Raw genomic sequence first — 13914 nt, forward strand, 5'->3', positions numbered from 1 at the left:
GCCTCACCGAGAGAATAACCCAGTGGGATTTCCACCTCTTCATTTCCTAATGAGCTTTTTGATAATGAGAGGTAACTTTAACAGTCACTATGGGCTCTATTATGGCTAATTTGACTCCACTTCACTCTCCTTGTTAATTACTAACACTAGCCTTTTTATCCTCACGAGAACACACTCAAGGGTTTTTTTTTGGGGGGGGGTCCATCTTTTTAAAATTTATGTGGGGCTCTTTTTAAAGAGTTGGATGTCTTCAGCAATAGATTTATACCTAACAGTTCAGCCACAAATATTTATTAGTCGTTACATGAAGACTCTTTGTGACACCAGTCCCACAAGCATAGGCTATTCTGTCCGATGGTCTTAATAGGCTAACTCTGTGAAAAGTCTGCGTATTACAGACAAACTACATAGAATAGTGTATTTTATCTAAGTGTCAATTCCTTTTAGAATAATTATTTGTAATCTGCTTCCATTTCTAGAGACAGAAGGGTTACTAGGAACTAGCCGGTTTGCTGATGGAAAAAATGTATTATTTTCTACAATTCCCCCCCCCCCCTTTTAGGTATCTTATTTGCAACTCACAAAAGCTTTCAGGTAGCATAAATGGGATTCCCAAATGGTTCTCCTTGCCTGAAAGGATCATATTCTCTATCTCTCAGTTAGAACAAGGGTGGAAAATGACACACAACTGTTAAAAAACGCTTCCCCAATCTGCTTTTTCTTGCTATTAACTCACCCCTCCCCAACATATCAGGGCTATTAGGTCTTTTAAAATGCCAATGCCTTTGAATTCCCTCAGTAGCGTTTCATAACGTTGTTCATAATTACTTCATAATGAAAACGCATTTTCTGTCGTTTAAATGAATTGACTTCCTCCCTTGAAAGCTTCCCCCCAATAATTATTTGAAGTAATTACATATTTAATTGACTGATGGGGAAAAAAGAATGTAAATCCAAGTCTTCCAGTTATCCATTTCTGGAGAGTCTGTGAGATGATCAGTACTGGTTGGTCAATGGTCTATGAAAAAGCTTGCGGAATTATTTTATCACTTACTCATTATTAAATTATTAAATACAACCATTCACAATAAAGGAGAGGAACCCTAAATAGTTGCATTCCATCTTGAACTATGTTCTAAAATGCAAAAAACCCCCCACATATCTACATTTTTGTTTCAAAGAAACCAACGTTTATCTCCCCTTGATTCTCCAGAAAATACATTATCTCGGCATGCCCTGTTTTCAGATACCATTCCAAAATAAAAGGAACCCTTTTCAATTTACGGTACTTGCAATACAGATATTGGCTGCAGGAAGTAAATTCTAAGTCAGCTGTGAAAATCAGTCTCTATCACTATATCATTCAGGTGACCAGCAAATAAAACAACACCATTAGAGGATAATTTGATAAAGGGAAAAAATTTTAAATAATTCAATTTGAAGCCGGAAATGGCAGGAGAAAGCTGGAGAGTCCTTGTGGACGTCAGTGAGGGCAGAGGAAGCCCAGAAGAGATTGGCGGTGCAGTAGGGATTGTTTATGCTGCTGAGCCTCCCCGCCCAACAGCTGATGTGCAGAAGTTGTACAGCTGCTGCTGCTCTCCTGCACATCCTTCAGCCTCCCGCCAGCCCCAGAGCTTCAATTCTAGTTGTGGATATTTTTGAGTGCACTATTTTTGGTCTAGATTAGGAGCGTGCGGCAGAGAGAGCATTTAAGGGGTGTTTAGAGGGTGCTCCCCACTTCATGCGATTTCACTTATGCACGTGGGGGCCAGAAACGTAGCCCCCGCCGGGTAAGGGGGGCCACCTATATAAGTAAAGATTTTGAAATGAATCGTTGTGAAGTGCAACATGGAAATATGCACGAGAGAGACATAGGCTTCATTTTTATGCCAAGGAGATCTGCCTGCTAAAATTTCTCCTGTGGAACACAGTGGTACCTCGGTTTTCGAACGTAATCCGTTCCAGAAGACCATTTGAGTTCTGAAAACTCAACACAGAAAACTCAATACAATAGAAATTCAGAATTGAATACAGTGGTATGTCTGTTTTCGAATGTCTCTGTTGACTAACGTTTCAAAACTCGAAAACCATAAACCTGGATGTAAATGCAATAGGGAAACTCAAAACAGAAGCCACACAGCATGTTCGACTTCCAAAAAGTGTTCAGAACCAAAGCATTTACATCCAGGTTTATGGTTTTCGAGTTTTGAAACGTTAGTCAACAGAGACATTCGAAAACAGACATACCACTGTATTCAATTCTGAATTTCTAGGGCAAGAAGAGATTTTTAGCCTTTCTGCAGCTCACATGCATCTGTTCTGCAGCACATAGCAGAACCAGAGCATGATTCTCTAACAGGGGATGTCCCAGGAATTATGATACCCCGTTCGGCAAGAAAACTGTTAGAGCCAATCTGCATAGATATCTTATTAGCTTTTGCTAATTTAATATAACGGCTGTGTCCTGATATCTAATTTAGTATATACATAATTGGCTGACAGCTGTCTTGCAGCCCACGCCTATGCATGTTTACTCTAAATGAAGTCCATTGAGTCCACCAGGGCTTACTCCCATGTACCAGCACACAGGGTCACAACTTTCACAAATGTGAAAAGGCTAGGGTTAAATGAAATACATATGTTTACATAGATTTACACGATCTAGGCCAGCTCTGAACACTCGAAAGGCAAAATAATTCATAGCTGCAATTGATGTTATGATAGAACTAAACTGTTAAAAAAAAAGCTTACGGTCATTTCGTAGGAAGTTGTTAAGCAACTGGAAAAGAGGAAAAGTATCCCAGGAGTCCTGTGGCTGTGCTTCTAGTGCGGAATCCATGTCAACCGTAAACAGAGACCAAAATTTCTCCCCATGTTCAGCCAGCAAATCTGGCCACCAAGCAAAGGCCTGCATCACAAGTGAGACACAATTTTAATTAAAAGGGAGTAGGAAGATAAATCAAATTTCCACACACACACACAAAATACGATGAAACACACTAACGTGCATTTTTATGAAGCGATGGCAAGTTGTGTACACTCTACTTAGGGAAAAAACACTGCATTAAGGAAAGTCATATTCTGCGTTGTATATTACTTATGTGAAGAAGGAAGAGAGTATACCATATTTTCCCGTCTATTAGATGTGGTTTTTTGACTCAAAAATCATGTCAAAAAACTGGGGTCGTCCTATACACGGTTAGTGGCATGGGGGGGGGGGAAGCTGTGGGCTGCCAGCCATCTGGTTGGCGGGCGCGCAACTCCTCCCCATGCCGCGCACACTCTAGGGAGCGTGTCCCGCAGCGGCATGGCATTTTCTTTAAATTTAGTCCCCCAAAATAGGGGGTGTCATATAAATGGAGGCATCTAATACACAGAAAAATACGGTATATTTCATTGAGGGCAGAAATGTTTCATTGGTTAAAAGCATTATTAGTAAAGGTTTATGAAACTGATGGACTAAGCTGAAATGGCAAAATTAACTGCCCAACTAAGAGGACAAAATGATAAAGAAGGAATGGAGAACATTGATGGGATTATCTATCAAAGGAGGCATAGGCAAACGTGGCCCTCTAGATGTTTTGGGACTACAACTCCCATCATCCCTAGCTAACAGGACCAGTGGTCAGGGATGATGGGTGTTGTAGTCCCAAAACATCTGGAGGGCCGAGTTTGCCTATGCCTGTACCAAAGTATTACCCATACATGAAGTTGTGGGCAGGCTTTGAAATATAAGTAGTGGATTATTGAAAGAACTAACAATAGTGAAGTTTAGATAATAAAAACACATGTATTGAAAACTAGTTAATAAAGAGAAGTACAAAACAAACATCAGGAAAGGAAGGGGGGAAGTCAAGAAGAAATTTATACTGAAAAAAATTGTGTATGACGATAAATGTTTTGGAATATTTTTGGAGATTTAATAAAAAAGCAGATTTTTTTAAATCTTAAAATTATTGTTGATACAATAAAAACTACAGATGGTAAAGGCCGCCTTAAAAGCATATTCTGGTGGAAAATGCATCATATTATGGGAAATTGCTTGCAAAAGTCTGTATATTAAGCAAATAAAAAGTACAACTTGGGAGAACTTCAAACTAAAATGCTGATGAATTTTCACAAGGCCTTTTTTAAAAAAATAGTCAAACTGATGGAGAAATGCAGAGCCCCAACCTTCTACTGGAAAATGGAAAAACAGAGAAAAACTGAAATGGTCAGAATGGCCCGTCTCTAGCCACCACATAATGAATGTTTGTTTGTTCCTAAAGTGGCTTTTACGAGACTATTTTAATGTGTTGGTTGACTCTGAAAATGAGATGTAGACGCACACTAGCTCCACGAACTTCTGAATGCAGAAGACCTCCTCTCTGGTTCAATTCTTGACATGTCCAGTTAGGGCTGGAAAACTCTGTTGCCAGATTCTAGAGCAGGGACAGGCAAACTCGGCCCTCCAGATGTTTTGAGACTACAATTCCCATCATCCCTGACCACTGGTCCTACTAGCTAGGGATGATGGGAGTTGTAGTCCCAAAACATCTGGAGGGCCGAGTTTGCCTGTGCCTATTCTAGAGAGTCATTGCCCATCAATGGAGACAATAATGACCTAGATTATAGAATCATAGAACTGTAGTGTTGGAAGGGACCACAAGGGTCAATGTAGTCCAACTGCCTGAAATGCAGGAATCTTTTGTCCAGCATGGGTCTTGAATCCACAACCCTGAGAGTAAGAGTCTCCGAATCAAACAAGGAATGTTGGAAATGTAAGGAAAAGGAGGGGACTGGAGTAAATTTGTACAATAGATGAGATAACACTGTAAACATTTGAGAACGTTTGCAGGTTTGAGTTAAAATATTTTGTAATGTTAATTTTTGGAACCTCTTTACCATTATTAAGGTAAATTTTATAAGCATGAAAGAAAGTAAATACAGTGGTACCTCTGGTTACGTACTTAATTCGTTCTGGAGGTCTGTTCTTAACCTGAAACTGTTCTTAACCTGAAGCACCACTTTAGCTAATGGGGCCTCCTGCTGCTGCCGCACTACTGCCGCGCGATTTGTGTTCTCATCCTGAAGCAAAGTTCTTAACCCAAGGTAATATTCCTGGGTTAGCGGAGTATGTAACCTGAAGTGTATGTAACCTGAAGCGTATGTAACCCGAGGTACCACTGTAGGTTGATATAGAAATGCTAAGTTGTAAGTGAATATTTATGAAAGCCAAGCAGTGGGAGGGGGGAAGTTGAGGCTCAGTTTGAACAAGGCTATAGGTGACGTTATGATTCTAACGGATTGTAATTATGGTAAAAATTATGTAAACTCAATAAAAATTATTATATATATATAAAAGAAAGTAAGTGTCTCCTGCTCTGCTCTATTGTGATTGATTAATGGTCCGATTTGGTAAATGGCAGATTCTTATATTCCTATGTACCATTTGCATACTTCACTAGTATCAGCTACAGAGATATAGGCTCCCTTGGATAATTACAAAATATCGATATACAACATTGTAGCATATATTTTTTTATAAACAACAACATTGTAGATGACTGATAAGGATTCCTTAATGGTAGTTATTAGAAGTAACATATCATTGTGACTACAGTAGATATGAATGATAGCCACAGGTACAGACATATCTGCTAATAAATCAGAACTCTTAAGAGTAATGAAGCACTGAGATACTAAAAATGTCCACATAGGTGTCACTCATATCCTTGACTCTTTAATGACTTTGGTAATTTTTGGCATGGGTTTAATGGCTGCAGCTAGAAAGGGAATATTGTTGACAGCTGAAAAAGTATTTTCCAAGATCGGTTAGCTCTTACAATGACCGGACCATTCTCTACCTGTTACTGAAGAAAATGGTAATTGGTTGCATCAAAAAGTATAACCGGTGCCTATGCGAAAACCAGAGGTCAGATTCTTCCTTCCTCTAACTAGAAATCTCAGATAAAAATACTGCAAAAATGAAATCAATTAAGAGGAAGAACATCAAACTATATAAATAACTAATTAATTAGCTCGAAAGCTGAGATTGGGAGAAAAAGGCATTAAAAGATTTCCCTTTATATAATCTTCTCCCCAATCTTGCTTTGCTTTCATTACTAAATATCTTATTTTGAGCATGTACTAAAAACAACACACAATGCAGCCCAGGAAACCAGTCAATTTCTTTCCCATCTCTATATATCCTTGCAGAGAAACAATATAGTGTTGGGGGGGGAGGGGGAGAGAATTCAATTGTATTGGAAAAATTCTCTTGACCCACTGATGCCTATGAATACAGTGGTTAAACTAGACAGACAAATATCATAGACACAATGTTGTTCCATATAACAAGACACCAAAATGAATGCAATTAGTGATTTATCACATGCACTCTGAGAGGAAGAGAGAGAGAAATGTCATTGTATGAGATTAAAGGCTGATTTCTTTTTTCCCAGACTATTGTTTAAAATGTGTATTATACTATATGGCAGCACTTGCTACACAGTCAACAGAACAATACTCAGCAGTGGCTCCAATTTGCTGACTCTCTGCTCAAGACTGAAGTGACACACGGCATCTATCCCTTCTCTGCAGCTTCTCCCTGGGGGACCTTCAGTGACATGGGTTGCCTCCTGCCAGATGAGCTTCTTTTCAGATTCCCTTATCCTGCTTGGTGGACAATTGCAGCCTTCATGGATCTCCTGGCTCTAGGTAGGTTTTAGTGCTCTATATGGGATACATATACATATGGGACGTGGGTGGCGCTGTGGTCTAAACCACAGAGCCTAGGGCTTGCTGATCAGAAGGTCGGCAGTTCGAATCCCCGCCACAGGGTGAGCTCCCGTTGCTCGGTCCCTGCTCCTGCCAACCTAGCAGTTTGAGAGCACGTCAACGTGCAAGTAGATAAATAGGCATCGCTCCGGCAGGAAAGTAAACGGCGTTTCCGTGCGCTGCTCTGGTTTCGCCAGAAGCGGCTTAGTCATGCTGGCCACCTGTATGCCGCCTCCCTCGGCCAATAAAACAAGATGAGTGCCACAACCTCGGAGTCATCCACGACTGGACCTAACAATCAGGGGTCCCTTTACCTTATAGGATACAGGCTACGGGTTACCAACCTACTTGAGTCAAGGCCCTGAAAAGCTCCAAACTTACCATGCACATTTTATCATCTTTGTGTTCACAACCCAGTGATGGATTAATTAGTTTGAATTTATAGATGTGTCTTTTAAAAGACAGGTCTGGGGAAGATTTCGTCTTCTAGATGTTGCTGGACTCCAATGTCCATCAGGTCAAGCCAACCGGCCAATGATCAAAGATTATGGGAGTTACAGTCCAGCAACATCTGGAGGGTCAAAGGTTCTCCAGTTCTTCTCAAGGCTGTTTGATGGCTCCACGAGAGAGGTGAAACTTAAAGGCAGAACCGCACTGAGGAAAGAGAAGATACCAATATGATGGATTTTAGAAGGAAGATAAATATGGGGAAAGGAACCATCAATGAACAGAGTTGATGCGACATGTTCAAAAGTGGTTAACAATTCCATGCATGGATCCATGAAAAAAAATGTCCTGCCTTGGTTGGGATGAGCTACATACCTCTTTTCCCTGAGGGAATCCAAAATTTTGGTAGTGTTGTGGGGGAAAAAAAGTTAAAATGGTTAAACATGGGTTTGAAGCCAGCAGATTACAGGTTCTCTTTTTCTACAATGGTACGAGATCTGTACCGTCTTTAATAGTATCAACTTATTTTCAGTTATTAATATTTGGAGAGAGATATAATGAATATTTTTCAAAAAGACAATATTCATCAGAATTATAAAATGTATGTCTGTATGTAAAATTATTTCCAGAACTATGTACTAAAATTGCAATTTAAGAACAAAAAAATAAGGATGTAAGTTCTGACATTTCCTATGACTCTTTTAAAAAAGTTTCACTTTAATGCATATTTTCAGAAGGCAAAACCCACATATACATTTTATTAACTAATTATTTACAGAGTAACGCAGTGGTAATACTAGTGAAGAATAATGCCTCTTGGGAGTCCTTTTCAAATTATTGAAGCAGCTGTTTCTTCAGTATAAAATAAAATATCCATAACAAGTTCACACATGACAGATGTAAGCTAAAATCTAGAATCGACAGTGTGAGATAAAAGCAGATGTTTTGAATGATCATATTTATAGACACCATATCTTAGTTTACCACTTTGTATGATTTCCCAGGAAAAAAATTACAAAAGGTTTTTATTTCAAAAAATATGAACTTCCAAGCATCTTTGTAAGCTAGTTGATCAAACTTTTAACACGCTTAATAACAACAATATTAATGCAAGTGTATGAAATATATTTGTTCATTTTGTAAAATAGGGAACTCTTAATTCTTGAAATATCACTGGTACCGCGTGGCTTCAGTGGAAGTTATTTAGGGATGTCTCCAACATTTGCTTCCCCAAAACAAATAGGACTTGCCTGTGAGCAGAATGCATGTTCATTCATTTAATAGAGCTTCCTCATGGACTGAACCCACTTTTTTTAAAGTAAAAGACAGATTAAATGGGACTGCCTGTTGTTGGTTAGCTTACAGCAATACTAAACGTGCTTCAGCCTTCTAACTTTTAAATCTAGTGTCATTCATAAGGGCCTCCCCTCTTTCTCTTCTGCTATTTATTTTAGTCAAGAGATGGGAAATTGGATCATTCGCACTATGAATTCTGTGAGATTTCGGGACTGACAACTAGAAGCATCTCTCTCTTTCGCTTCTGCTTTATCTGCTGTTTATATTTATTTATTTTTAATGTTGAAACCTGAAGCTTATTCAAGAGAAAACCCAAGTCGGGTTTTATTTCACTTCACTTTTCATAACCTTCAAAACTATTACAGCTCTGCAAATGTGAATTGCCTTTAACATATGTCACAGGCTTTCGCTGTAATGTTTTTTGACAGAATTGCTTCACACCGAGGCCATAGACGGTGGCTATTGAGCATTATAGTACAGCTAATGCCGTTATCCTCACCTCTGAATGGTGCTCTTCATTCTGCTGTAGGACTTCAATGCAGAGCTCTGCTAAATGAATAACCTCTTCCAGCTTTACAGAAGGAGACGCTTGGTTCAGTGTCTCTGCAGTGAAAAGGAACACACAAATGATAGGATGATCACAGCTAGGAAAATGTGGGAACAGGAAACGTTCCAGAGAAGTGAGACAACACAGAATTTGATGACTTAAAAGGCTGACACTTTCAAGCACATCAGCCATGCTTTCAATATAGATAATGGCAATGTTGTTATGCCCAGATTGCATGCATGCAAAAAATATTTAACCCACCCCCCAAAAAAACCACTCTGTGAGCCCTTTCTAATTTACCGTATTTTTCGCCCCATAGGACGCACTTTTTCCCCTCCAAAAATGAAGGGGAAATGTGTGTGCGTCCTATGGGGCGAATGCAGGCTTTCGCTGAAGCCTGGAGAGCGAGAGGCATCGGCGCGCACCGACCCCTCTCGCTCTCCAGGCTTCAGGAAGCTATCCAAAAGCCTTGCAAGCCCGGCGGGAGGTACTGCCGAGCGCGCGAGGCTTGGGGCAGCAGCCTGCCGCCCGAAGCACGGGGAGCTCTCCGGAGGGTGCCCCGTGCTTCGGGCAGGTGTGCGCAAGGCTTGGGGCAGCCGCGGCTGGGGGGGGGGAAATAATTTTTTTTAATTCATTCCCCCCCCCCCAAAAAAAACACAAGCTCCGGGGACAGCTGGGAGGCGCAGCACGTCTTCCCGCTGTCCCCGGACCTGGTCTGCTGGCGGGCGGCGGGGAGAAGAGCGCTTCTCCCCGCTGCCGGCCCCACAAGTGCCTGGGGGGGAAAATAAATTTTTTTCCCTTTATTTCCCCCCAAAAAAACTTGGTGCGTCCTATGGGCCGGTGCGTCCTATGGGGCGAAAAATACGGTAATACTTCATCAGATGGGACATCAGATGCTCAACTTTTTCCAAACCCAAGTCTGAATCCTCTCCATTGTGAGCTATAGAACAAAAGTAGAGGCTAGTTGCTTGTTTTTCTCCTCTATCACACAATGGTTTGGGAATGAAACTAGCTTTCCTTTAGGCTTGCGCGTTCCTTGCTTCTCCCTCCGATGTGGTCATCCGAAGGAGTTTGGAAGCATCTGTATCTGTTTTTGATCAACCACAGCCGGCCATGTCGCTCAAACCTGGACAAACCGTGGCAAATACTACCTACCGCCGATAGAAACAAACCACCTTCAAACCACAGTTTGTGAGACGGGTAAGTTTTCACTAGCCACAGTTATGATTAACCTCAGTTTAGTGCTCAGATGACATTGCTAAACTGCACCTAATCTAAGATGGAAGCCACAAATTACCTCCTCACAACGACACTGGAGATGTAGAAGGGACGCCTAATGTTATGTTCAAATTGAGCTGCCTACATTGGGGTTCAGAGTAGGTGAAAAATTGTGCTCTACAGGAAGAATTTATTTATTTATTATGTATAATGTATTTTTTAATAAATATTTTCTTGGTTTACAAAAGTATGTGCAATGTCTCTTACTCTTTCTCTCTTTCCAAGTACCTCGGGTTACATACGCTTCAGGTTACATACGCTTCAGGTTACAGACTCCGCTAACCCAGAAATAGGACCTCGGGTTAAGAACTTTGCTTCAGGATGAGAACAGAAATCGTTCTCCGGCGGTGCAGCAGCAGCGGGAGGCCCCATTAGCTAAAGTGGTGCTTCAGGTTAAGAACAGTTTCAGCTTAAGAACGGACCTCTGGAACGAATTAAGTACTTAATCTGAGGTACCACTGTAACAGTTTCTACAGATCAGTTTCATTTGTTGAGACATTAGGATGAAAAGGGGGAAAGAGGTGGAGGGGGGAAAAGGTGAGTGGGGGTGGTGTCAGGTGGTGATGTTTCTATTATACTTTATATATGTGGGGTTTTGTGTCAGTGTTGCTTGTGCAGGTTCTCTGCTATTCACTTGTGTCCCTTTGGTAGTGAGAGAGGTTGGGGTTGGCCTAGGGTGTGGTTGTTTGTTTGTGATTGGCTGTGATGATCTTTGTTTTTGTGTCAAAACAAAATAAAAAAATTCCTTCCAGTAGCACCTTAAAGACCAACTAAGTTAGTTCTTGGTATGAGCTTTTGTGTGCATGCACACTTCTTCAGTTTTTGTGTGTGAGTGGGGTGGGTGGGTGTTTTTGAATCAGGTTAGCCATATTGATTCGTATGCTGTTGGTGGATTTTTGTCATTGTCTTGTTGGGCTGTGTATGTGATAAAGGGGTGAAGGCGTCTTCTTCTGTTTGTCCCCATGTTAGTTTCAGTTTATTGGTTAATTTTTCTACTAAGGCTGTTTCCCATACTATTTGGTACCATTGGTCCATGCTTACTCCTGACAGGTCTCTCCAGTGTCTGGTTATGGTGCTTCTGGCTGCTGAAAGTAGGTGGGTTATGAGTTCCATTTGCATATCACGCTATAACTGCACTGTTCGCAGACTTTGGATGACACTCTATTGCATACAGTGGTACCTCGGTTCTCGAACGTAATCTGTTCCGAAAGACAGTTCGACTTCTGAAACGTTTGAAAACCAAGGCACAAAGGGCTGGCTGCAAGTTCATATTAGAAAAATTGAAAAACACCCAGCAGAAGCCATTAGACTTCTGAGGCGCATTCAAAAACTGAAGCAATTACTTTCGGGTTTTTGTTGTTCGAAAACCAAAATGTTCGGCTTCTGACACACTTGAAAACCGAGGGACTACTGCATATCATTTTTATTCCATTTTTCGTTTTACAGTTTAAGACACTCATTTTACATCCTTAAGATATAAATGACTTCCCTTCTTCTCTTTCCATGGCTCATTTTTCATTTCATAAACCCCTGCATATTTTACAAAAACCATACCATTCAGCATTCCATTATTACATCCATCAAAACTTATTTACACTGTTGAATTGATCTTAATGCTGCCAGCGTTTTCAGCTGTACACAATTATTTCCCATATATTCAATAAATGTTTTCTAATCTTCTTTAAACGTATGTTTTTCTTGTTCTCTTATTCTGTATGTTAAGTCTGCGAGTTGGGGGCCTTTGGATAACACTCTAAACCAGATATGAAGGAGCTCTGGCCCTCCAGAGAGAGGTGGGGGGCGGTCTGGGTGTGTGAATCAGAGGTCAACGCGATGAAATGGAAGAGTTCATATTGTTGAATTGGTAGTGATGAAGCATCACAGACTCAGCAAATTCTTGCTTGTATGAACACAGCAAGGTTGCAGGATTTGCACATTAGCACAGACAAGCCTTTTGCTCGTGTATTTGATTATTGTGCTGTTGAACGAAAACCGGCATCCAATACAAAGATATATGCCACCGGCCAACTCACCGATTCTGCCCTTTGTTCTTTCAGTGAAATGAACATGCACTAAGAGCTTTAAATTACCGCAGAAGGCCTCTCACCACATACACAAATGGCTCTACTCTGCCTTCAGTTCAATAGTGCCTCTAGTGCTCTTGTTTTCCTTCAGACAAGTCCTTGTGAGCTTGGAGGGCATTTACATGCAGCCATTCTTTATAGAAAACTTGTCTGTAAAAGACCTCATTAAAGAGGTGCAAGCTTTTGAGCCATTTGTCTGGACAGAAGTCTCTCATTGTCCTTTTTCCTGGCCATAGCCTGCCCTTCGTCCTTCACTTTGTCAGCCTTTTTCTTTCTTTTCTTTTCTCCATCCCCCTCCCCCAGCAAATTTGCACCGCTGCACTCGTTCACAGTTAGAAATCTGGCTAATTTCATCAGCAAACAGAAGCTAAAATCTGGTAATGTCATGATCCCAGATCTATCCCAGTCCTATTGAACGGCACAATCTTATCACTTTTTTTCCAGAGTAGATATGGTAGATATGCAACTATAAACATTCATTATTGTTAACATGAGCAAACAAACCAAGGATGAAGGATGAAAAAGAGAATGTGTATGGAAAACGTGCAAAAATTAACTCTGGGGCAGCGAGGGGCGAAAGCTAACCAAATTATAATGTCGTGTTTACTTTTGTATTTATGCATTTGAATTCTGCATTAAAAAGCCAGATCGCTTAGTCAGTAAACCCAGATATGCACAAATTAAATGTACTCATTTGCCTGCATTCGTCTGGTCTCAAAATGAGGAGATTTGGGTAGAATTTTCATTTTGTTTTCCAACTATGTGCACATGTGTTAAGGATCGGGGACTAATTCATCTACAATATTTATCTGGATTTTTTTTGGAAAAGGGGCTCAAGGAAGAAAGGAGAGTGTCAAACTTCTGAGTTGATTCAAAGTATTTACTGGAATGCTTACAATGCCAAAAAGGGGCAAATGACGAAAGCCTTTATTATTATCACAGGAGTGTTTTATAAACCAGCTCTGGACAGATATAAGGCTAGAGGAATGAAAAACAGGGAGAATTTGGAGGTACTTAGTATGGACCCACGAGAGCTGGTGACACGTAACTGAGTCAGTCCCGGGCACTGACATCACTGCCACAGACAGTCCCATTGCAATTATATAAACAAACTTCAAGGTAAAACTTGCTCCCATGTTTTATGGTTGCTCTAGCAATCAGGGGAGCTATAAACACATTTTAAAGCCTAATATGGTTGGGATTTTGCAGAATTTGCAAGGAATTCTGTAACAGTCATCAGCTTCTGCTTTGCCAACCATATTGTACCACCCAAGTTTTGATCACATCCACAGAGATGCTAAGATTCTCTATTCATACAACTCATTATCAGGCACCCACAGAATAGTTTTTCTTCCCCTGGAGCTGCCCTCTACTCCCCAGGAACTAGGTGGAAACTACAAGGGTGCCATGCAGGTAGAAGAAATGCAGATCTAGCTCTTACTCTGCGATTAAATGCAAAGAGTGTTTAAGCTTGTAATTTAATTTGCACCGGGATCAAAATGC

The 13914-nt window shown here is 40.7% G+C and overlaps 1 protein-coding gene across 3 annotated transcripts in view; it reads right to left on the reverse strand.

Annotated features, from left to right (window-relative positions):
- Positions 1 to 13914, reverse strand: part of CADPS2 (calcium dependent secretion activator 2) — a 351450-nt gene that overhangs the window by 78610 nt on the left and 258926 nt on the right. For all 3 annotated transcript variants that reach the window (XM_081878161.1, XM_081878160.1, XM_081878159.1), the window contains exons 17-18: positions 9002 to 9105; positions 2752 to 2908 (exon numbers count right to left, since the gene is read on the reverse strand). In XM_081878161.1, coding sequence (XP_081734287.1) covers positions 2752 to 2908; positions 9002 to 9105 — 261 coding nt within the window. The remainder of the gene's footprint in view (positions 1 to 2751; positions 2909 to 9001; positions 9106 to 13914) is intronic.

This window comes from Podarcis erhardii (genome assembly GCF_964252035.2).
Source record: "Podarcis erhardii genome assembly, chromosome: 10".
NCBI classification, from domain to species: domain Eukaryota; kingdom Metazoa; phylum Chordata; class Lepidosauria; order Squamata; family Lacertidae; genus Podarcis; species Podarcis erhardii.